At 47.7% G+C, this 23,892-nt stretch overlaps 2 protein-coding genes across 3 annotated transcripts in view; one reads left to right on the top strand and one right to left on the bottom strand.

Moving 5' to 3' along the window:
- Window positions 1-2,487, top strand: part of LOXL2 (lysyl oxidase like 2) — an 86,805-nt gene extending 84,318 nt beyond the window's left edge. Inside the window, exon 15 of one of the 2 annotated variants that reach the window (XM_074940213.1) lies at window positions 264-2,487. In XM_074940213.1, coding sequence (XP_074796314.1) covers window positions 264-343 — 80 coding nt within the window. In that variant the 3' untranslated portion in view covers window positions 344-2,487. The remainder of the gene's footprint in view (window positions 1-263) is intronic. The other variant, XM_074940212.1, reaches the window with a different exon arrangement.
- R3HCC1 (R3H domain and coiled-coil containing 1) lies at window positions 2,303-20,446 on the bottom strand. Its single transcript, XM_074939902.1, has 9 exons — window positions 20,395-20,446; window positions 17,071-17,256; window positions 16,149-16,278; window positions 14,083-14,220; window positions 10,062-11,283; window positions 8,934-9,106; window positions 6,978-7,048; window positions 5,649-5,744; window positions 2,303-3,014 (listed from the first exon to the last, which is right to left on the bottom strand). Exons 1-9 carry the CDS (start codon window positions 20,444-20,446, stop codon window positions 2,872-2,874), a joined length of 2,211 nt encoding a protein of 736 aa, XP_074796003.1. The 3' UTR covers window positions 2,303-2,871.
- Between the last annotated feature and the right edge of the window lie 3,446 nt (window positions 20,447-23,892).

The following is a 23,892-nucleotide window of genomic DNA, read 5'->3' as shown; positions in this document are numbered from 1 at the left end:
AGTGTATGAACTGAAGCTGAGCTATATGCTTGTCAAATGTTAATAGAATTAAATAGCCGAAAGGCAGGCAAGGGCCCTTGATCCAAGTTCAGAACTCCCAGTCGTGTGGAGGAAAACTCACGTTGTGGCAGCTTAGAAACAGAGGCGTAATTTACTCAATTTACCTGGTTTGTTGTGCATCTGCCTTTGGTGTCAAAGGCATAATTTACACAGTCTCAAGTGATACCTTGCTGACAGTACCTGGTTCTCTCTGCCCCTCTCAGGTGACTCCTTGGGCCAAGAAATGGAACAGAAGTTTGATCACTTCAGCGGACTCACAAATAACCAGGTGTCCACGCGGTAGAGCAGCCGGCCTCCCACCCATTATTTAAGGAAGCAGGGATGCCTGTTTGCGACTTCCCTAACCACTGCACAGAAAAAGAAACCAAGTAAACAACCACGGACTTCAAATTAGCATCGTAAGTTATTCTCAGCGACACCCTCCATACCCATTTCAGGTGCTCAGCACACTAGGAAACAGAATTTGCTTTGTAACTTCACTCCTAATATTAAGATGATTTGGAACCAGACTTTAATTCCACTCGGCTCCATGTCCCCGCAGCTAGGGCTTCACATCCATCCAGGCTAACCTGTTCACTGGAGACTCCCTCCCACCTTGTTCATCTGCACAGTTCCAGGCTGCAGTGAGCAGATCGCAGAGGTGGTGGTGGTTTCCTTTGGGTGAGGACAACCTACATGTGTCCCTACCATTGACAGTGTTTCAACATACTTCCCTCTCAGCTGCCTTGCTCCTGTCTCAGCATCTTTATGCTTTGATCTGAGTCTGAACGGACATTGCTTTTCTAAAGGTACTTAAATCCAACTCCTCCTCAGTCCTGCCATGAAAATACCCAATTTAGCACATAGCTAAGAAAAACTGGAGCACCTTCCTGAGACCAGGAAGCTGCCAAGTGTAATTTAATACCGTAATGTAAACTTGTTCATTTCAAATGCTCCACTCAGAGTTTGATCTTTAAAAGGCACATCTAAAGCAGGGCTAGTCCACACTGTGTTCTCTACAGTACTTACCAGAACTCCACACAGCTACAAGTCAATTATGCAATCTAGACCTGGACAAGTTCCATTATTTAGTACACATTCTTGTGTTGGGAGACTAAACAGCATTTCTGCTGCACACTAAGCTGTTCATCCAAATGATTTTATGTACATCTATTCCTTCCAACACCTTTTAAGCTAGATATTACATCTGAGCCTTTTCTTTAAAGGGTGAATATAGTTAATCATTGTATCATCAATATACTTTTACAAAGATAACTTATTGGCCTTTACTGTCAGGGATCTGGATCTTTGCATTATGTCAGACCACCTGTGTAAGCGATTTTTTAAGAGATTTTACACTTCGGTAAATGCATAATGGTGCTAAGTGTGTTCCTCTGTTTGTTTGAGGACGCATGTTGCTACATGTCTTCAGACACACACCTACTTGAATAAAAATCTCCTTTGCCCAGAAAAGAGTTTTTTATGCCATTTTTGTGTATGTTCATTGAGTGACCTGGAAGTTTAGTTCTTTCACCCCTCTGCCATGTGGCTAGGGCAAGGGACTGGGAGCCAGGATACCTGGGTTCTACTCCCACTCGCTTGCTCTGAGTCAGCAACCTAACTAACTAAAGGGACTTCAACAAACCTGCACTCTAGTCACTTCTTAAGTTACAGCAAAGGATGGTATTGCATCAGCTGAGTGCAAATTGGAAAATCACTTAGTTATACTAACATCACTGGACTGAAATGTTTTATCTTATTACACACCTGAAGTGTGATTGAAGTTGGATGTGTCCCTTTAACCTCCATTTTTGCTCTCTCTAACCTACCTCACAGGGGTGTTGTGAGGTGTAAGGAATGCCTGCCAAGTCCTTTTGCTAATGTCTATCAGAGGATCTTCAAGTATGTATCTAATAAATACTAAGTTATTCCTCTCTGCCTAGAGAGAGGCATCTGGCTAAAGTTTTGCACCTACAGTAATCTGGAAAGCTCCATTTTGTTCTGAGGAGGAGAGACTTTAGTAAAGGCCTGAGCCTGAAGAATGTTCAAAAGCCTGAGCTCCTGCAGTGGGAGTCCTGCAGCATTCTCTCAGGATCAGGGGATGTCAAGTTCTGGCTTCCCCCCCAAATCAGTGGATAAGAACGCTCCTTGAAATACTGCACCATCGCAACCCTGCACATGCTTGTTACATACTGTGTATCCAGAAAAACTGATGCTGCCACATGCATTTGCTGCTTATCAGTTTTGTGGTATAACTTTATTTTAACAAACGTCAGCTTTACAACTTCAGTAAACATTAAACAGCTATTGACTCCTGCAAATGTGTTGCTCTGTGTTTCTTGCTTCCAATCAAGGCCCAAGGTATTCCCTTCTTCCCTCCCACAACCTTCAATCTAGGGCAGCTCTTGCGAGAGGCTTTATACATTTTAAAAGAATTTAGTGCTTAGATCAAGGAGGCTTTGCTGTTGTAGCTATCACAGCCCATGAGTGGAGATTACCAATCACCCCAAAGTGGCAATGAGCTGCTTTGGCAGGGTGTTGATAAACACCTGCTGGGGACCAAGATAAAATGCTCTCCCTAGTAAAGAGCTAGTTTACAGTGGCCTCTGTACCCTGGATTAGTGAGAAATAATTTGAAAAACTAGGTGGCCCATTTCCCAGAATGCAACAAGGGAGTTCAATATTAACAACAGTCAACTTGTTCCCTTCCTTCATTTAGAGGGGAAAAAAACCTCAACTCCACAGTGTGTCCTAATGGCAACTCACTGTTCCACATGCAGTTCGCTATCCCACCCATGCTCCTTTGAAGCTTGTCTTCGGCCCATGGTCAGTTTACTCTTCCAAGTTCCCGGGATGTAGCACGTCACCACCTGAGACTCTCTGCTTTCTGTGCTGCAAACCCAGAGCCCTTGTCACCAGCCTTCTAGCCACTGCAGTGTCAGTCTGGGGTCTCTCTTTAGCCAGCTGAAGGAGCTCTAAATAAAACAAAATGGAGGAGAGGGGGAAGTCCCCCTAATTAAATCCTCTTAGTTTAGGAACACTGTCGTGTAGCTAAACTACATAACTGGGAGTCAGTTCTTCCACAGAGTCACCGTGCAATTACAGGCAAGTCATTTCACCTCTGTCTCAACCATCCTACCTCACACCAGGGGACTTTACTGACCTGCCTCAATGGGATGCTGAGGGGCCAAATTTATTGTCTGTAATACGCATAGATTCAAAGACAAAAGGCAAAGTGTTATATTCAGATGGCTTAAAACCTGGTCCCTCACTGCAGTGGTAGAGAACCTTCAGTGATTAAAATTCACCAACTGCTTCAGAACCACTCCGGGCAAAATTTAGCAATTCAGATACCAAGAAAAACTGACATCAGTTGAGACACTCACTCTGAAAGCCTAGCGCTAACCCCTCGGAAAGCAGACTGCTTCAACTCCTAAACATTTTGAAATGATTGTGTAGATTTTAAAAGGCTTTTCTGAAGAGCCCATTTGCCCGAGGTTATTGGCAATTGCTGCTGTTAACCACCAGCTGGCTTGTTAAAGCTTCAAAATGGATTACTTTTTTTTTTTTTTTTTAAAAAGCCAACATTTTACGAAGTCCAAACCCACAGGCTCAATAAGCCTTCGTTTAATATACAGTGGATTTGATACCAGTAGAGTCGTTTAACTGTTTGCAAACTTGAAATCATCCAGTGAGCAATATGGCTTGGCCTGGGTTATTAAAAGATTGTTCAAACAAAAAAACTGGAGGCGGCCCAACGGCAGCAAAAAAAAAAAAACCAAGAGGGACAGTGGCTCAATTTATCCACCCACAGCTTGGAAAATAAATCACCAGTATTCCTGACAAGGTTCTAAAGGGGACACTGTCAGCTAGTTTAGGTTTTGGTAAAAACCGGGTTGTTTTTTTTAATTAAATACAATTTTGTTCAGGTTCGAACATTCCTCCGCAACCCTGATATCACACCCCTAGCCTAGCGCACAAGAATCAGGATGTGAACTACACCAGTCCCTTCAGCATACAAGCTGAACAAAAGTGGGAAAAGCTAATTGGATTTGTTGAAAAATTCAGTTTCAATAATCTAGCCATGCTAGTAACTCAGGAAGTGGTAAAAAAATGACAGTGTCCTTTTAATTAATACTGAAATTTATTTTGACTATAATATACTGGATAAACACAGTAATTATATGTACAGTGAAATCTTCATATTGCGCCAAGATGCATGACATTTTTCACTTTTACTGCAACAAGCATAACTGATTACAGTATGATTTTAAAGTAATCAAATGAACTGAATGTTACTAACTCTGAATGGCTAAGCTTAAACAATTTTATCTGAATCTGCTACTGAATAATAAAAATTATGCCAACCACAAAGTACTAACTGCTATTGGTTTCATTTTCTGTGATATTTAATTGTTTGAACTAATTAGTGTAGGGGGAAAATGTACCATGAGTCTCTATTAACATCAATTAATATACACCCCAGATCCCCAACATCAATGGTGGAAACAGATCTCATTCTTGCCTGCTATTTATGCTTTACACAACTGAAGCAAGTGGCATCGAAAAGGAGCCCTAGATTCACCAGAGTCCGTGCTTCAGTGCTGAGGCCCCACTGAAAGCAACGGAGTTTAAGCATGTGCTTAAAAGCAACCAGTCAGTCAATCCCACCTGTACTGTCAGAGCGCAACACAGCCTCTCTTACCATCAATCTAATTCTACCCCCAAACCTTTTGGCACCTCTCCCTGAAGTCAGCGGGAACTGTGACTGTAACAGAGAGCGGAACTGGCTCCTGTGTTACTGGACACAATGCCTCCAGGTGGGACTTGCTGCTCTTCAGAAGGATATTTACTAATAATGCGTTCAGCAGGAGGCTGCATTTAGCAGAGGACAGGTGGAACAATGGAGAAGTTACGGTATTTAACAGGCTACGGACAAGATTTTCAAGCCTGGGTGTCCATAGGGTCTGATTTTCGAGGGTGGGGATATCCCTGCAGCTCTCTCTGAAATTAGAGCCGTCTGTGAAAAGTAACGTTGCAAATCAGGTCAGTTATTTAGGTGCCTAACTGTCGGCACCCAACTATAAAAGTTTTGGCCCACACTAAAAAATAAAGATTTATGATCTTCCTCTGCATGCTTTGTCCTCCTGTTACAAACACACAAGACTACTACTTGATCACGCCACTCCTTAAGGCAGCTGATGGTTTTGAGGTGTGCCACAAAAGTCAGAAAAGTGACTTGCAACAAGACTGAGTTGGTGTGTTAATACTCTTATTCCACCTCTGATGTGCTCCCCTTCACAGTCACTTGTCTAATCTACAGACCCAGCTGGATTCTTTCTGCCTCGGGCATCATAACTCGAAATCTTCCACCAGCAGAATTAAGGTGACAATTGATGTATGAGGCACAAAAGAATTCAGCTCACCCTCCTACACCACAACAGTGCCAATAAAGCCACAAGAGTAAACACCTGTTCTTAAAGCAGTAAAGGTCTCTACTGTGGGTTTATTTTGAAATCCAGTATAATGAATAAGCTAGTCACAGTAACCACCCCTAGCAGCAGAAGATATGCGAAACAAGGAGCAAACACAAATAAAAGGTTTCTTACTTGGTCGCTGAAGTGCCTTGGTTTTAGACTGTCTTGTCCCATGGATCAAAGATCGGATCTTTAGAGAAGGATAACTCTGTCCCAAGGCCTGAGATGCTTCAAAGAATAAAGATCGCTACGGTCAACAAGCTGAATTTTTGTAACTACAAACAAAGTTCAGTGCACAGGTTGAGATCCTCAGTTGCTTTAAAGCAACACACCACCACTGAAGCCACTGGAACGACACCATTTTATCTCAGCTGATGATCTGGCCTTAGATTTTTAGCGGAACAGTGGAATTTATTCAATTCACTCAGCTGTTGAATCCTGCAGGCCTTGGGCCTGCAAGATTCCCACTGAAATTTGTAACTGTTTTGTTCAGGATGGGTCAGGGATGATAGGATCAGGCCCCACATATAGAATGAAGGCTTTCTGAATATACGCACAGCCAGACATGAACCGCTCTAAGGAACATTATGAGCTGGGGGTCAGTTTGCCGTAAGGTCAGGTGTTTTGACCTAGATGTCACAAGCCGTTAATGATGTCCACGGAGGGTCGCACGTCCCCTTTGTTGTAGGCTTGCTAGAATTCTGTTCATTTTTGAGAATAAACCCAGTTGGCAGAACAGATTCATTTCTAAAATGCAAAATGATTCACACACTAATTCCTTATACAGGGAGTCCCAGCAGCCTGGTTATTACCCAAGCCAATTAAAAACCTGCAAAGCAGAGTTTCCACAGAACAGGTACTTAATAGAAGAGAACATCAACAATGCAGACTTAATTCTAGGTTCTTGTGTCAGAAGTTGAACCTGTGGTTTAAAGAAGTTTAAAGTTGGGGGAGGTGGCAGGGCAGGGAACTGGCATCCATGTTTTGCAGCTGCTTAGATTCAGTACTGGAATGACTTGGCATGCACCGTCAGCGGTATCTCCCGTGACGGTTACAGAAGGTTGCTTCACTCAGGAACCAGGACGCCTAACAGCTGTGGGAGAAAGACTTCCACTTCCATAGGGTGTGCGAGGGTGATGAGAAGTTACACAACTCTCCACACCCACATAGGGAAATGGATTTCTTTTCAACTGCCAATGAGAACGTGGCATTTGGGATGAAACTGGATTTAATCCTAAATACGATTTCTTTACCAATACCACGCTGTAGACCTGGCTCTTCCACATTTCACCTTACCAGAAGGAATGGGGCGTCTTCTTTTTAGTAAGAGAAACCCAATGACACTCACTGGAATTCAGCTTACAGGGCAAGTGGAATTTTAAGGTTCCGCAACTATTTACCGTGCAACATTGGTGAAGTCGCACCAATGCCATAGGTTACTAAAGAATCAAGTCACATTACCTGCTGCCAGACTGGAAAAGATACCCAGGGCATGAGTGTCATCGACCCACTGAATTTTGAAACCACTCTTGCTACAAAGAAAAAGGAGAGCAACACCATAAACAATCTGGCAAATAGCGTCAGTTAGTAATATCAGTACTTAGGGGTGCTTTTCATCCCTAGATACCCAGTGCTTTACCTACAAAAAGGGGATAATGCTTTGTATGGGAAGACAGAAGTAGAGGGGCAAAGTGGAACTTATTCAAGGCCACACAGTGACTTAATAGAAGAGGCGGGCACAGAATCCACATATCCTGAACCCCACTCAAGTGCCCCCCCCCCACACCAGGGACTTGTTGCCCCCGGTGATTATACATTTCTTTAAAAGAAACACACGGTTTAATTCCAATCCCAGATTTGGGATTTGTCACGGAAAGAGCTAAGCGTTCTGTATCATTCCGACAAACTGATTCCTCCAATGTCAACAGGAATGCGGGTGCAGGAAGTGCAAGTGTCAGAAAGGGGTACCAAAAAGGTGGTACAAAACCTAACGGGGGGAGAGAGAGAGTTTTTAATCGCATGAAAGCCAACCAAACAAAACGTTCAAAGACTCCCCAGCAGCACTGGAAACTCAAATGCCATTGCTTTACGCTAGGGGCATGAGAACTGGAAAACGATCAGTTTCGTTTTAATGATAGCCTTCAGCCCAGTCCCCCTATCAGAGCTAAGAGCATAAAGTAAATGCCGAGGACAGACTGCAAAAAGTAGCTTGTGTCTTTAGGAGTTAACGTCACTATTAAGCTACAGGGTCTCCTGCAGAAACTTACCACCACACCATTATGTACATTAAGCAGGTGGTAGGGAAGAGCATGAATGCGTATCCATCTGCAGACGCAATAATCAAACATTTTTGCAGAGTGGACACAGTGTACTAGAGGCACGCTGGTCACAGCTCCACAGTTAAGGGGATGAATTTTGTTCTGACACGACAATCAATGCACTCCTTAAGGAGCTCTCATTGGATTACTGCCTCTGTGCTACACGTTTACACGATCCATCTTACCTCTGAAAGAGCAAAGTAAGGACCCAATCCTTACTGCATTTTCACCAGGACTGAATATACTTTAGGAGCTGAACTCTAATCAACAGGTGTAATTTTACTCAGGAACTCGGATACTACAGTGATGAGGGCCGTTTAAGAAAAGATAGTCCGGTGGTTAGCACGCTAGCCTAGAACTTGGGAGAGCTAGGATCAGTTCCCTGCTCTGCCACAGACTTCCTCTGTGACCGTGGGCAAGACACTTAGCCTCTGAAAGGTGCAGAACTGGAGTGTTGTGAGGATAACAACATTAAAGATTGTGAAAAACAGAGCTTTACGGATGAAAGGCCGATATAAATATTATTATTATTATTATAATATCAGCACCTACGTAACAAGCAGTCCCACTGAAATCCATATGATACTCACATGACTAAAGTCATGCACCTTTGTAAGTGTTTGCCGGATTAGGGCCTAAAGAATCACGATTTCTATTTTTATAGAGAAATCGAGGATAATACAAATAAACCACCTCGCTCTCATATAGCGCCTTCCATCAGTACATCTCAAAAAGGTTAACAAAAGGAGGTCAGTAACATTATCCCCATTTTATAGATGGGGAAACTGAGGCACAGAGCAGCAAAGTGACTTGCCCCAGGTCACCCAGCAGGCCAGTGGCAGAGCCAGGAACAGACCCCAGGTCTTCTGAGTCCCAGTTTGGTGCTCTAGCCACTAAAAACAATGCAAGGACAGAACTGAAATGCAATGAAACTTCGTTATGTTCTTGCACTGGCCCTTGAAACAATTTACATCGTGTATGCAAGGCTGCACGCATCCTGCTCACTTCATTCAGGCAACTGGCACCACTGATGTCAAGCGGAATGTCTTTAAGCTCGGATGGCAAGCAGGAACTGCCCTGTTCTGAGGTAGGTACTTACTGGAACTCTGAAAATGCTTCCATCAGATGCTCCGTTTTCAGGGATGGCAAGAAATCGTAGATCTCTATAACATGTCCAAAATCTCCCTCATTGATCTGTGCATCCCCATAGCTGGAATAATCGAACCGGATCTTCTCGACGCTAATGTCCTTTACTGTCAAATAAGTTGCAATCTGGGAGGAGAAGAGTGTTAGATGTCAAGGTGCATTTCTAATATTGCAGGAGAAGCCAATGAGCAAGGACATTTAGGGGTCTTCAAAAATGCAATGTTCTATCAAGCACAAAGTATGCCTGTACATTTTACATATATAGGGGCTAGGGTGCGAGCCTGGGATGAGACCTGGGTTCAATTCCCTGCTCTGCCACACCCTTCCAGTGTGACCTTGGGCAGGTCACTTAGTATCTCAGTGCCTCAGTTCCCCACCTGTACAATGGGGATAATAGCACTGCCCTGCCTCATAGGATAAATGCTCTAATGATCGTGAGATGCTCCGATACTACAGGAATGGGAGCCATGTAAGATGCTTAGGACTGATCCCACCGGAAAATGGCATAACCAGTTTAGCCACCAGCTTTCCCCTACACGCTGCTCCAACCAACATGCCTGAACCCTGCTCTGGAAAGACCCCTCTAGGGATGAGAGGGGAATTCAGCTCCCAACGCCCATTCAGTCTTTGGCCTGTGCTGTTCAACAGACCCAGTTAGCAGCAGAAGGGCTTTAAGATGGAGACCCCTGGCTGCTAGGAAATGGACAGAGACCCACCTGTGTGTACCACACAGCCCACTGCCTGAGCCATCCACTCCCCAGTCATTTCACAGTCACAGTCACAGTCTAGAGAATACTTAGCCCTGCCTCGAGGGCAGCGGACTGGACTAGAAGACCTCTCGAGGTCCTTTCCAGTCCTACGATTCTATACTTTTAAGTGGTTCAATAAAAGCAAGCAGGAGCCATAACCAGAGGTCTGCCAGAGCCATGACAAAGAGGTGTCTCAGGGGCTCCTCCTTTCCCTTTTAGAAGATGACAGAGCCTATTAAAATCACTGCCACATCTCTAATCCACAGCCCATCCACTGGTCATTACTATCACAAATCCAGTCTCTAAGGTAACATTCACATCAAAACCTTTACCTCTTGCAAGAGTTCAGCGCCACAGTCGTCCTCTACGCTGCTCTCCTCTTGCTCATTCACTACAGGGTTTTCCGTGCCTCTATCCTCTGCAGACAATTCCAACCCACACCGCAGTCTGCCCGCCAGCACTGTACAATCCTCATCCCGATCTTCTGGTAGTGATATCTTTTGGGCACGATCCAGTGCAGAGGTATCCATGCAGTGCTTATCCTGGTCAGCCAGTACAGATGGTTTTTTACCATACTCCATTCCAGGGGCATCCATACCTCTTTGATTCTGGTTTTCTGGGAGACTTAGGTTCTGGCTACGCTCCAACATAATGGTGTCTATACAGCCCTCGTCCTGGTTTTCAAGTACTGAAAAGTTCTTGCTTTGTTCCAATAAGGAGGCATCCACAGACTCCTTATTTTGGTCTTCCGGTAGGGATAGGTTTTTGCTACACTCTGACAGAGTGGCATTCGTAGAGCCTTTATCCTGGTTTTCCAGGGCCAGTACGTTTTCACTACACTCCGATACAGTGGCATCCATGGTGTCTTGATCTTCTCCTTGGTGCCGGTTTTTGCTACACTCCAATACAGTGGCATCTGTACTGCTGTTATCCTGGTCTTCACGTTGAGATAGGGTTTTGCTACACTCCAATGCAGGGGCACCTAAACAGTCTTTATCCTGGCCTTCCAATATGGATAGGTTCCTGGCACACTCCAACACAGGGACATCTGAACAGTCCACTGGACACGTGTTACTTTTATCAACACAGATTTCACCCACAATATGTTCTTCATATGCCTCTTTAGGGCCCTGGACTTCAGGAATTTCCTTGCTCGGGACTGGATCAAGATTACTTGCTACCCTGCTGGAATTTGTAGTGGCCTCAAAGTTACCCAACTCCTCTGGGGTCCCATCGGTTGCACTTTCAATGCAGCTCCCTGCCTCTTGCACCACATCACCATCTGGCTCAGCTCCAGCTCCAGCCAGGTTTTCATTTCTCAACTCCTCCAGTTTTTCGCGCATCACCCTGGGGACATACAAAGCTTTATCCGGCTTCCTCCGGGGCTGCCGCCTAGTCCTGCCGATTCCTCTGTTGACTTGAGAGCCATCGGCAGGTACCTCCGCCTGGCGCGGCCCCGCGGCTCTGCCTCCCCTACTTCTGGACTGGAGAGGGCGGTGGGATCTCGCTGTGGTGCTGCAGGAACTGTTCTGATCGCCAGGCTCCTCGGGCAACCTAGTGCCAAAACAGCAGGGAAATACATGATGTGCTGGGACACTTCATGCTGTAGTCAAACCTCAGCAGGAGCAGCTTCCCCTCCTTCCTATTACAAGTCAGCGCTATTGACAAGATCAAAAGTACAACCATGCACACTGTCACCAACATACTGCATGCATGTGTCCTTCGCAGCAGCAGCAGATGATCCAAACTGCGGCCCACAGATCACTTGCTGGTGATCTGTGCAGAGCTGGCTAAGTTACTAGGGCACTGGCTTCACACCCTCCTCTCCAGCTGCTTCCACACGGGACTATGCTCTTCACTGCAAGGGAGCCTGGAGGCCTGTAAAAGCAGCTGCCATTTTAGCAGGCTGTGCTACATAGGAGGAGGAGGAGGAGGAGGAGGAGGAAACCGAGAGGAGCATCGAGGGAAGATGGAGAGAAAGGAAAGCAGCAACTGGGCAGTATGTCCAGGGCACATCAGGAGAAAAGGACCAAGTGTTAAGCTGCATACCCGGGAAGGAGGGAACCAAGCACTTGCATTAGCACATGACAAGGGGACCAGGCGGCAGAGAAGCCTGAGGAGCAACAAATGAGAAGGGGAGACAAGAAGCTATTAATTCAGAAAACCGGCTATGCCAGGGGTGGGCAAACTTTTTGGCCCGAGGGCCACATCTGGGTAAGGAAATTGTATGGCGGGCTACGAACGCTCACAAAATTGGGGGTTGGGGTGCGGGCTCCGGCTGGTGGTGCAGGAGGGTGCTCCGGGCTGGGACCGAAGGGTTCGGAGGGCGGGACGGGGATCAGGGCTGGGGTTGGGGCACAGGAGGGAGTCAGGGGTGCAGGCTCTGGGTGGCAACCAGAACCTCCAGCAGCTCCTGGAAGCAGTGGCATGTCCCCCCTTCTGCTCCTACGCGGAGGCACGAGCAGGTGCCACCCCTGCAGCTCCCCTTGGCCATGGCCGCTGGCCAATCGGAGCTGCGGGGGCAGCGCTTGGGGCAGATGCAGCGTGCGGAGCCCCTGGCTGCCCCTCCACACAGGACCCAGAGGGCGGACATGCTGCTGCTTCCGGGAGCCACGGCACATGCAGAGCGGGGAAAGCTCCAGACCCCGCTCCCTGGCAGGAGCTCGAGGGCTGGATTAAGACACCTGAAGGGCCAGATGTGGCGCCCGGGCCATAGTTTGCCCACCCCTGGGCTATGCTCCGCATTCATCCCTCGATGCGCCACCCAACTGATCATCAAAATAAAGTGAGGGACAGAGTAAACCGCTGGGCTCTAATTCTACACCTCCTCCTATTCACTGGGGACAATATAACAACAGCGGCTTCAGACACCCACCCTGCAAAAGCAAGCACAAGTTACCAGTATTTTGCCTTGCATCATCTATCCTTTTGACAGGTGGGTTAAAGGGGCAGCCCATCCACTTACATTTGGCCCAACATTTAATTTCTGACTAACAGGAATTTTTCTACAATTTTTTTAAAAGGGGTCAATGAAAACAAATTGTTTTTAACAACAAACATTCATCTCCTGCAGAGTCTGCGGCCCAGACATTACAGCGCTAAGAAGCTTCCCTCCTCGGTCTAGAATTCCACCTGTCCACCTAAAAGGGACATCACAGCCACTCCGGCCTGAATCCAGGCTGATCGCCAGGCTAACACTGAAAGAGACACAGTCAACTCTCTTTTGAGTCAGAATTTTTAAAAAGAGCTTCTACCGAATCTGAGTCCGACAGATGTGTTGAAATGCCCCATACTGTTGTTTTAGGTTGTAATAGGAACTTTTGTTTTTAAACACATACAAACGTCCCTCTGGAGGTTTTGCAACCCAAACATTGCAGCAGTGAGTATCTGAAAACAAAAATGACTGTGCACAAAAGTGAAAGTAATTCTGCTGATTCTTCACAGAGAGAAATGCCAGGGGAAAAAAAAACAACGTGACCAAACAGCGTAAGTTACTGACAAACTAATCTGTTTTTTTAATTCTCGCACTTTTAATCTTAAAGTGCGCATAACAAATAGATGTTTAATACGTATGACTTTTAAGCGGACAACGTCCCTTTAGCTGCGGCACCATAAGATTAAGTAACTTGTCCAAGATCGCACAGGGAAATGACAGAACAGGAATGGAATTCAAAGAGTTTTGACACCCGGCTTTAACCACTAGCGCACACTCCCTTCCAGTTCTGGGTATAGAACCCAGCACTCCCCCATCCCTGTTGCCTGCCTCAGATCTGGGTCTAGATCCCAGGAGTCCTGACTCCCTACTCTAACCACTAGACAACACTCCCTTACAGATCTAGATATAGAACCCAGGCCTCCCGATTCCCTGTCCTGTGCTCCAACGAGACCAAACTCCCTCGCCTTACACATCTAAATAGAATTCACTGCATTACAAAAGTAGGCTAAAGCTGTTAGCTTTTTGCCTGGATTCAGTACAACTAGGCAGTTTGACGATTGTCATAGCATCACTTTGACGAGCTTTGACTGCACACCGCCAGCATATTGCTTGAACCCCAAGGGTGAAATTACCCACAGTTGTAAATTCAGGCCTATTGCGTGAATTGAGGAGGGATAGTTTTGTTGTTCAGCTATGTGACCGGCAGTCAGGACTCTTGGGTTCTATTCATAACTGACTCGCCGTGTGACCCTTGCAAGTCACTTAACCACTCACTGCCTTTTTCCGTATCTGCAGAAGAGAATAGGGCTCAAGCCATCCTCACGGGGTGCAGTGAGACCCAGTGCCTTGTAGTGCACAGCACCTTGAGATGGAAGGCACAGTAAGGGAGAAGTACTGCTGTACCTACAGCACCTTACCTTATGACTGAGTGACATATAACAGTCCTTCTCTTCCATCCTTCCCCGACAGAAAAGCTGCTTAACAAATCGACATTGTCCACAGTCCTGTGGATCAGGTACCTGAGGCGGCTGGACAAGGGAGGGAACAAGAGAACTCTGGAAAAGGAAAACAGGGCATCATCAGCTTGAAATGGACGGGGAAGGAGAAGCAGACACTGCAAGTCCCCATTAGTGACCCCAAATCACTCCTGGGGTGGGGTCTTAACTCCATTCCCCGTGGCCAGCGAGCCACATCCCAAAAGCCAATTGGCCCCCTAGCTGGGAGCAACAGCAGAGGGGCTAGAGAGTGAACCATCTGTGGTGCCTGACGTACCCTCGCACCCCTCCAGGGCACGACTGGGTTGGGTCAGCTTGCTCTGCTGTCCCTGTCATGATGTAACTTGCCAACACTGGCAAATTTAGCCTCGCAACACCCCTGCCAGGCAGCCCAGTGTTATTACCCTGGGTTGCAGGTGGGGAGCGGAGACCCAGAGAGATGAAGGGACTTGCCCAAGGTTACACAGGACAGAGTCTGGAACAGAACCAGGTTTCCCCAGTTCCAGGCCAGTGCTTTCACCACAAGATTATCCTTCTGCCTTTATCTGTTCTATGGATAAACAAGAGGGCATCAAGGTTGAGACCTTTCAATCCGGCACCTTTCACGGTGTTAAATTCACAGGGAACCCTTTATTATGTGTATCTTCAGAAATTATGAGGTCAGAAAAAAAGATATTCTGTTTCACATTGCATGGTATTTATACACACACTAAAATCACATCTAGTTTCACTCCCAGGTACCTTGCAATTGGACTTTAATATCTTCCTCAATCTAAAATACTGTACTAGAGTATCCAATTCAAACAACTAGAGTCCAAGCAAGTCTACCTGGAACACATCTCTCTCTCCCATCTAGCCCCTACTCTCTGACAGAAACTCATCTGAATCTTATTATCTGTGCACAAGCAGACAGGCAAAACATACTTCTGGAGCGCAGCCAAGCCAAGGGGTTTGTGTTCATCATGCCCCATAATCGTTTTCTGCTGGGACAGAGAACACTGTGCACAGGAAGGCCTTAGCAGGGAGGGGCTGACGAAGAACAGTTTGATCTTAAACTATTGGTAATAACCCACCAAGCGGGGACATCAAGTGAACGAGGCCGGGAACTGGCTGTTGCAGAAGTTGCTAGCATCCAGCATAATTCTACCCAGGGAAGAATAATAGTTAGAGATGGGCCCAGGGCAAAAACCCTGCACTTTGAGAAAGTGCAGATCCAGGCTCAAACTTTGTAACTGACCCCTCTTGCTTTAATGGCCATAAACCATAACCCAGTTCTGAATGGTCTAGGACAGTGGTTCTCAGCCTTTCCAGACTACTGTACCCCTTTCAGGAGTCTGATTTGTCTTGTGTACCCCAAGTTTCACCTCACTTGCTTATAAAAATCAGACATAAAAATACAAATGTGTCCCAGCACACTATTACTGAAATATTGCTGACTTTCTCATTTTTACCATATAATTATAAAATAAATCGATTGGAATATAAATATTGTACTTACATTTCAGTACACAGCATACAGAGCAGTATAAACAAGTCACTGTCTGTATGAAATTTTAGTTTGTACTGACTTCGCTACGGCTTTTTATATAGCCTGTTGTAAAACTAGGCAAATATCTAGATGAGCTGATGTACCCCCTGGAAGAGCTCTGCTTTCCCCCAGGGGTATGCATACCCCTGGTTGAGAATCACTGGTCTAGGACATGGGATCTGGCTCCAAATGTTGCAGCTCAGCCCCCCCCCCCCCCCCATCTCTAATAAAATCTTTCGTCCTGTAGGGCCCATCTGAAGTTACAGACATACAGCAGCAAAGAAATGCAGCCACCTCTGGATGGAGTGCACAGCCACCCAACACCACAAAGCATCCTGCATGACAGTGGGCAAAGGGGACCATAAACATCTTATTATTCACATGGGTAAAAAGGGCCCAGGTTTTGTGGCCCTTATCTGAAAGCTCCTGCAATGTAAACGGCACAACGTAAGCCACCTACTTCTCATGCTGGTTTTGGAGCAGAAAATGGTCCAGTTCTTCGGAGACCTTGCAGACGAAGTCATTCTCATTAGGGGAGAGGAAGACACCATCCAAGCAACGCAGCGCCAGGGTGACAGCGGGGAGGTGGCCTGATGGAGGGTGGGACGCAGAGGGAGAGGGTGACAAAAGGCAGCAGGGGAGGGGAGGGGAGAGGGGCACTTATAAATGCTTTAGCTCCTTGGTACTACTGAGGTCTACAGTGGTTTGGCACTTTGGAGTAGGCTGCATAGCAGAGCCCACACCCACACCCACACCCTCCACCCAAAGTCCTACTGCATCCTGTACAGACATCAGCAAGGCCCAAAGGCAATTCCCCGCCCTCCCGGCATCCACCTTGGCCCCCACCCCCAGCAATCCCCCAGCCTCTCCAGCATCCACCACCACACCCCCAACAAGACCCACAGCAACACCCCACACACACCTCTCCAGCATCCACCCCCAGCATCCACCCACCCCCAGCGGGACCCCCAGCACCCCGCCCCCCCCCAGCATCCACCCACCCCCAGCGGGACCCCCAGCACCCCGCCCCCCCCCAGCATCCACCCACCCCCAGCGGGACCCCCAGCACCCCGCCCCCCCCCAGCATCCACCCACCCCCAGCGGGACCCCCAGCGACCCGCCCCCCAAGCATCCCACCCCAAGCATCCCCCCGCCCCCAGCGGGACCCCCAGCGACCCGCCCCGGCCCCCCCAGCGGGACCCCCAGCACCCCGCCCCCCCCAGCGGGACCCCCAGCGACCCGCACTGGGGGCGCAGGGCCGGCCCCCCTCCGCTCCCCGGGCCCGCCGCCGGGTGCTCGGAAGGCCGAGGCGCAGCCGCGCCGGGCCGGAGGAGGCGGGGGGCCGGGGCCGGCCTGCGGGGCGCACCGGGGCCCGCACTCACCGGCAGGCCGGGGACCAGCAGCAGCGGCGGCGGCACCGCGCGGCGTCCGGGCCCCGCTCCCCGGCCGCGGCTCCGCCTCCGCCGGCGCCGCCCCGCAGAGCCGGGCGTGGGCGGGGACTGACCTGCGCCGGCCCCCGCCTGCCGCCGCCGTGCTCGGGGAGGGCGGGGTGCGGAAACGCTCCTTATCTGTTTGCGTGAAGGGTTATTTACGGGGATGGCCGGGGCATCTGTGCCTGGCCCGGGCCCCCGTGCTCGGCGCTGTACACGCCGAAGAAAGCGCTGACAGGCTGTAAGGCAAACACAAGGGCCGCAGCTCCGCCCCTGGAGTGTGGACACTCACGACAGCGACAGACAGGGAAGGGGTTGCTGGAGTGAATTCATCCCCACAAGAGGCGGAAGCTAGGTCCACGGACACTTTCTTCCATCCACCTTGCTGCGTCTACAGGTAGGTTAGGGTGACCGGGTGTTCCGATTTTATAGGGACAGTCCCGCTATTTGGGGCTTTGTCTTATATAGGCACCTATTACCCTCTCCCCCCCCCCCCCCGTCCTGATTTTTCACACTTGCTATCTGGGCACCTGAAGGGTGGTCGACCTAACTACATCGTGCAAGGTGTGAAATTTTTCCACAGGCCTGCGCACTATAGCTCGGTCGACCTAAGCATTAGGTGTAGACCACGCCTCCTTCCAGGCAACAGATGGGTACAGACGGCCGGGGGAGTACAAGGAACCAGTGCTGACCAATGGCCTTGCAGGACAGCAATTCAACAATAGCCTAACCGTTGTCCTACCTTTTGCAGGCCTCACAGCAAAGACGACGTCGAAGGAGGAAAATGAAGTAAGTTTGAGGAGGATACGGTGTCCTAATCCTTGCTCTCACCCTTTACACTTGGGCCTCCCATGTCAAGCCATTCTCGACAGCTGCGCAGCTAGATAGAAGCCTCATAGATTTGGGGATGGGGCCTGGAGTCCCCTCTCTTCCCTAGCCCTCCTGGTCCCACCCCAAAGGTGCCCCCATATAACACACCAGCTTCCAGATGCACAGCAGCATTCGGGGGAAATGTTGTCCTGCAGCTTCCATTTTAAAACGTGGACCCTGATCCTGCAAACTCCAACAGTAACCCTTACCCCACGTGAGACATCCCGCCTAGGCAACGGGACAACTCTCTAAGGAAGGCTTCGCAGGGCTAGGCCCTTAGCAGTGCTTAATTTATAATGAAAGATGTGTCAGCTCAAGCAATTAGATGCCGGGACTCAAGCAATTTTTTTACTTTAATAATGGATGCAGCAGGCCCAGAGGTGCCAGGGCTGTGAACTGCCAAGCCTAGAGGTGCTGGGGCTCAGCCCTGGCAAACCTGGGCACAAATTAAGCCCTGGCCCTTAGGCCTAAATCCACAAAGGGACCCCTTAGGCTGGGTCTACACATAAAAACTAGACCAGCCTAGCTCTGTCCCTCGTGCCCTGAACGCTGTCGTTAGGTTGAACTATTCCCCCCCCGCCCTGATGTAGACACAGCTCAGTCGACGGAAGAATTCTTCTGTCGCTCTAGCTATCACCTCTTGGAGAGGTGAATTAACTACATTGACAGAAAAACTCTTCCATTGGTGGAGGAAGCATGTATGCTATAGCTGCGGCACTGCTGGTGAACTGGTTATAGCATTGACATAGCTTAAGTCCCCAACCCCGCAAAGACTTAAGAACGCAACTTCAGACACATGAATAATCTCAATGCACTTAATACGATGACACACGTGCCTAAAATTACTTACATGCACAACTGAGCCTTAATTTGTTCCAGCACTTTATAGGGGTTTAGATTATCCTACAGTCATGGGCCCAGATGCTCCCTATCACAGTTGTTAACGCCAATATTTTGGTACATTACTCCAGTTCCAAGTGCTGCAGTCTCCCCAAAGCTTAGATCTTAACACCACTTCTCAAAATATGATTGGTCAAGTCAGGTCATTACAGGCTTGGTCCAGCAACCTGTGCTCACATGACTCATCCTTACTCACACAACTAAAGACTAGTCGGGCTGGGTAATTTCTGCCTTACCCCAGAACAATGTTGATGCAGAGTTAGCTGCTTCTTATGCAGTCATTCTAATCCAGCAGGTATTTCTACTTAGGGATTCGTTAAAGCCTCTTCCTAATGAAAGCTGGGCAAGACACTGGCAGGGCTGTATTACATTTACCAGGCTTGATTCTCTTCCTTTCACTCCAGTGTAAATCAGGAGTTACTAAAGAAGGCAATGGAGTTATACCAGTGTAAGAATCAGATTCGGTATGCGTCAGTAATTCTCCATTAGACCTCACAAAACAAGGTAGAAACCCACTAGTTCTACTTCTATATAATAATGATGACAAACAAATTGATAATTAATACATGTTATTTGATGGCTCCTCCCTCATCTATCACAGCAGGTGAAGGGGCAAAGTACAAAACCAAAAAGCAATAATTCATGAGAAATAAAATCACAGAGATCAATCATATGCAATCATTGTGCTATGCTAAAGGCTCGTCAAGGCTTTTTTAAAGCATCTGCTACTTCAGCAGATGCTAGACCCAGGGCAGTATTTTCTCCTGGTCCCTCTCTAGTTCTCATCTGTGCTGGGCACTTCCTACTGTGATACTTTAAGGCCACGATCCTCTGAAATATTTAGGCACCTAACTCCCATTGAAATCATTAGTTAAATTCTTTGAAGTAAATTGTAAAGTGCCTAAATATCTTTGAGGATCTTCGTTTACTGGAAGAGGAGTTTGTTTTTTGTTGGGGCGGGGGGGGGGGGTGTCACCCTGTCCCTGTGGGAAGTGATCCCGTCTGGATATTCCCAATCCATCCCTTCCCAAGATAATTTTATTCATGGCTTATAAGGAGGCTTAACAATCACATTATACAGCACTTTACAACTTCAAAGAACTGAACTCATTAACCAGTTAAACTTGGTTACCCAAGAGTAAAAACTGGTCATCTAGAAGAGGTTAGGACTTTCACTGAAGGCACAAGACACTACTTAAAGTGGGGTGGGGAATCACAAGGGGCTGCAGACCCAGCCTCCCCCCGCCAAATCAAACTGGATCTGGATTATTGAGGGGCACACTTAAAGCACTGTTTTACCAAAACTGCTGCTCCCAGATTATAATAGACCCCCACTCTTTTCAGACTACTAAATAAAGGTCAAACAAAATTGTGTCCCTGCAGTCAGGCTAGGAGCTCTAGCCCTTGAATTATGACAAATTTTATTCTCTATTCTTTTCTTTTCAACAAATCATAACCCCACCTGCCGGGCAACTTACTGACTCCACAATCACTGGAGAAACTCACTGAGCTGTTTCTCCTTCTTTCTCTGATTAACTGCTCCAGAATCTTCTCTCATTCCAGAATTTCCTCTGTTTCTCTTAAAGGGCCACCACAGTCACTCTGCCTTGAATCCTGGGAACTCACTGGGCAGACCTCCCAACCATTGCTTTCAGGGACACGATCAGCAAAGCATGGCTCTGAATTTCAATTTGTTCAGAGTAAAGCATTTACAAAACATAAAGATGAATAAAATTGTTCCCACTGCTGCAGCTGTTTTACATTCTAATGGAATCCAGTGTCTTTAAAACACACAAATATCCCCTAGAGAGTTTGCAACTCAAATAGTGCAGTGCCCAGAATGGAAAAAGAAACTCTCTAGACGCAAAAGGGAAACTGACTTCATTGATTTGTTTTGTTCCAGTAAAGGAGAGGAAAGCCAACAGAGAACAGGAATAGTGACAAGTAGGCTGGATTTTCCATGGCTCTATTTCCATTTTGATATTTAAACTACTGTTCATACCAGAAAGACATTTCTTTGTTTGCAATACATGTTTTTTAAGCAGAGACTCCCTTTAAAAGATTCCAGCACATAGTCCCCCATCCTCAAAGGGTTATGGAAACAATTCTAACCTTGTAGCTCACAAGCTGTCTTCCGCTCACAGGCTTCTCCACACCTACTTTGCTTCATGAAGCACATCAGCTGCAATGACCGCATGCACCTGTGTGTGTGCTGTGTGCACTGCTCAGATCTTTAGGCCGCAATCCGTGCCTGTGGAGTCTCATTGAAGTTAGTGGGATCCAGGTGCACAGAGCAGCTTGCAGGATTGGGGCATTAGGCTATAGGGCCTAGATTCTCAAAGGTATTTAGGCACCTAACTCCCACTGATTTCAATCCTAAATAGGTTTGAGGATCCAGGCCTTAGTGCTTTGAGGCAGGGACATCTAATCTATGTGGCACAATTTACCTGTAATTTGACTCTCTTTTCTAAACAGCAAATAAATAATAGTACTGTATTCTGCACTTACGTGGCTTCTTCCATCCAAGGATCTCAAGGGGCTTTATAAAGAGGAAGAGGGGTCATCATGAGTCTCCTTTAATAGATGGGGAAACTGAGGCACAGGAGGTGGTTGGTTGGTTTGTTTTTGAACTAAAGTGGTCAAAAGCAGTCTGATTTTGAATGCCTCAATGTTTTGGAGGCCAATTTGAAAAATCCTGGACCTGATTTTCAGACTGATGCCCAGATTCTCAAAGCGACTTAGGCATCTAACTTCCTCTGATTTCAAAGGGAATTAGGCACCTAAATACCTGTGAGGATTTGTGTCTGGGCCCCTGCACCTTCAGCAGAAGTAAAGAAACCTGCAGGTGCTTGATACTTCTGAAAGTCAGTCCCAATGTTGGGCACCCAAAACAATCAGCAGGCACATGAAAATCTGAGCAGTTGTGACTTGCCCAAGGTCACTCAGAGTTCCCAAAGGGCTGAGAGGGATTTAGAAGAAATACCGTGTAAAAGGAACTTTGTTATTGCTAGAGCCATGCAATGGATAGTGAGGGAACAAGTGAGGATGACAAACATGCTTCCAAGAGCCGGAGAGGGATTACACACGAGCTGAAAAATGCAGGGAAGTCTATTTTCTAGGTTTGTTTACCAGTCTGTCACAGCCCCATTTAGTTTCATTCCCCAGCCACAGGGCAGTCTCCAGTTCAGGGTAAGAATGTTAAATGGACAAGATCTCACAGCAATTTGCAAAATCCACTGCGAGTGGAGACGGACACTAGATGGCATCCTGCAGCCCCTGATTAACATGCTGCCTCTTTTAAGCACAAGAATGGATGAGGGTGAAAATAAACCCACGGTTCTCCAGTGAAGTGCTCCTAAAATGTAATTAACGACTCATTATTTCTACTGCAGTAGAAGCCAATCAGAGATTAGGGCCCTATTGTACCAGACAGTAGACAGACAACACAAAGACAGTCCCTGCCTCAGAGAAGTCATCATCTCAGTGCAATTCCTGTCCCAGGGCAAGACCCTGCCCTTGCTATTACAAAGTCATCTTCACTTCTGGCTAATCTGTTAGGACTTTGAGTGGTGTGTATAGAGATCCTGACATGCCCAAGCTTTGGGCTGTATTTGAAGGCCAGCCCCAGCTTGCGGTTGGCACGTGGAACCCGCTTGCACGCTGCAGCCTTTACTGAGATCAGTTTATCCCTGGACGCTGACAGACTCTGTATTCACTTCAGAATCCAGCACTTTGTTTGTAAAGTAGAGAGAAAGATGAACTGCTCCCCCTCGCCTCCCATTCCCTGGCTCTGAGCCTTCAATAACTCCCCAGCCAGGAAGTGCATTTGTCACCCTCTTCCTCTTGATTTCTTCGTGCGGCTACTGTTTGCCAAATCTATGCTGAGTCTGAGGAGCTGTTTACCTTGGAGCGCAGCTTTCCAACCTTCGTGAGGCGTTCCATCCATTCCCCCCACAAGTGTTTCACAATTACATCGTTGTCCTATTCAAAGGGGCATCCTGGAGAGAGCGTGGGCAGCACAGCAAAGAAGCAAGGCGCGCCCACACACACACAGACCCCAGCACCAGCAGTCGGTGCTCATCACAGATCCCCCCACGCTATCCTTATCTGCCTGGGAAATGAACGAACGTTTCTCACTTTTTCATTTGGATGAGGACAAAATGCTGCGAAAGCAAGACAGCCACTGAGGAGGTGGAAAAGGGAGAGGGGTTTGTACAAGGGTCCAGTCAGACCTGCCTGTGCAGGATTTACGCCTCACCCACTTGTCTGCACATCGACCCCCTACCTCATCCAGAGAACCCCAGCACAAGGCTGATACCTTGATCTCCTCCCCAGCCGTGACAAGTACCTCTCTCTCTCCCCCATCCCAGCCAGGAGAGTGGTCTCTGTCTTGGCCTACTTGCTCCCGGAAGGGTTAATCTCTCCCGCCTCTCCCCATCTGCTGATTCTGATTGCTCTGAATTACCATACAGATTGAGACAGCCAGGCCTGTGATTTCACAAGAGCCTCTGCTAGGCTCCTTCAAGTGGCCAGAGACCCTCAGACTTTTCCATCCTTCGCCCAGAGGCTCCGCTTTCCCTCAGAGATGGGTCTCTGCCTGTGCCCCCTGCACCTGCTTCTGTCTGATGAGGGCAGCATCTAATGACTCCAATTTGGAAAGAAACTCAAGAGGAGAGATAATGACAGAGATTGGCTGCTTTCTGACTAGACCTAGAATCCCACTTCTCCTCATGCCCGTCAACATCAGAAAAGGAACAAGCCAGCCACCTCTTCCCCCCGCCCCTCCCTGTCCATAGCCTTGTAGGCTGATAGGTCTTGCCCTTTTTCCTGGCTAGTCCCATTCACCACAGCTGTGGCACATCTGTGCCCACAACTCCCAACCTTGCAGCCCTGGTGGAAAAGAGTGGAGGTGGGCTTCTGTGCCAGTCAGCTAAATCCAAGGGGACGCTGAATCTGCAGCAGCAGCAGCCGCCTCTGGCCAGGGTAGATTTCCCCAAATCGCCT

Source organism: Natator depressus, chromosome 26 (genome assembly GCF_965152275.1).
Source record: "Natator depressus isolate rNatDep1 chromosome 26, rNatDep2.hap1, whole genome shotgun sequence".
In the NCBI taxonomy this organism is placed as follows: Eukaryota; Metazoa; Chordata; order Testudines; family Cheloniidae; genus Natator; species Natator depressus.
This window is presented reverse-complemented; position numbering and strand designations above follow the sequence as displayed.

Bases quoted from the DNA above. Each gene is read 5' to 3' on its own strand.
- R3HCC1 (XM_074939902.1), bottom strand. From the start codon at position 20,446: ATGAGAGAAGATTCTGGAGCAGTTAATCAGAGAAAGAAGGAGAAACAG. The intron at 17,257-20,394 runs GTGAGTTTCTCC...TCACGCAAACAG, and splicing joins AAAGAAGGAGAAACAGCTCA to ATAAGGAGCGTTTCCGCACC. The intron at 3,015-5,648 runs GTAAGAAACCTT...TGTTTTATTTAG, and splicing joins CAAGGCACTTCAGCGACCAA to AGCTCCTTCAGCTGGCTAAA.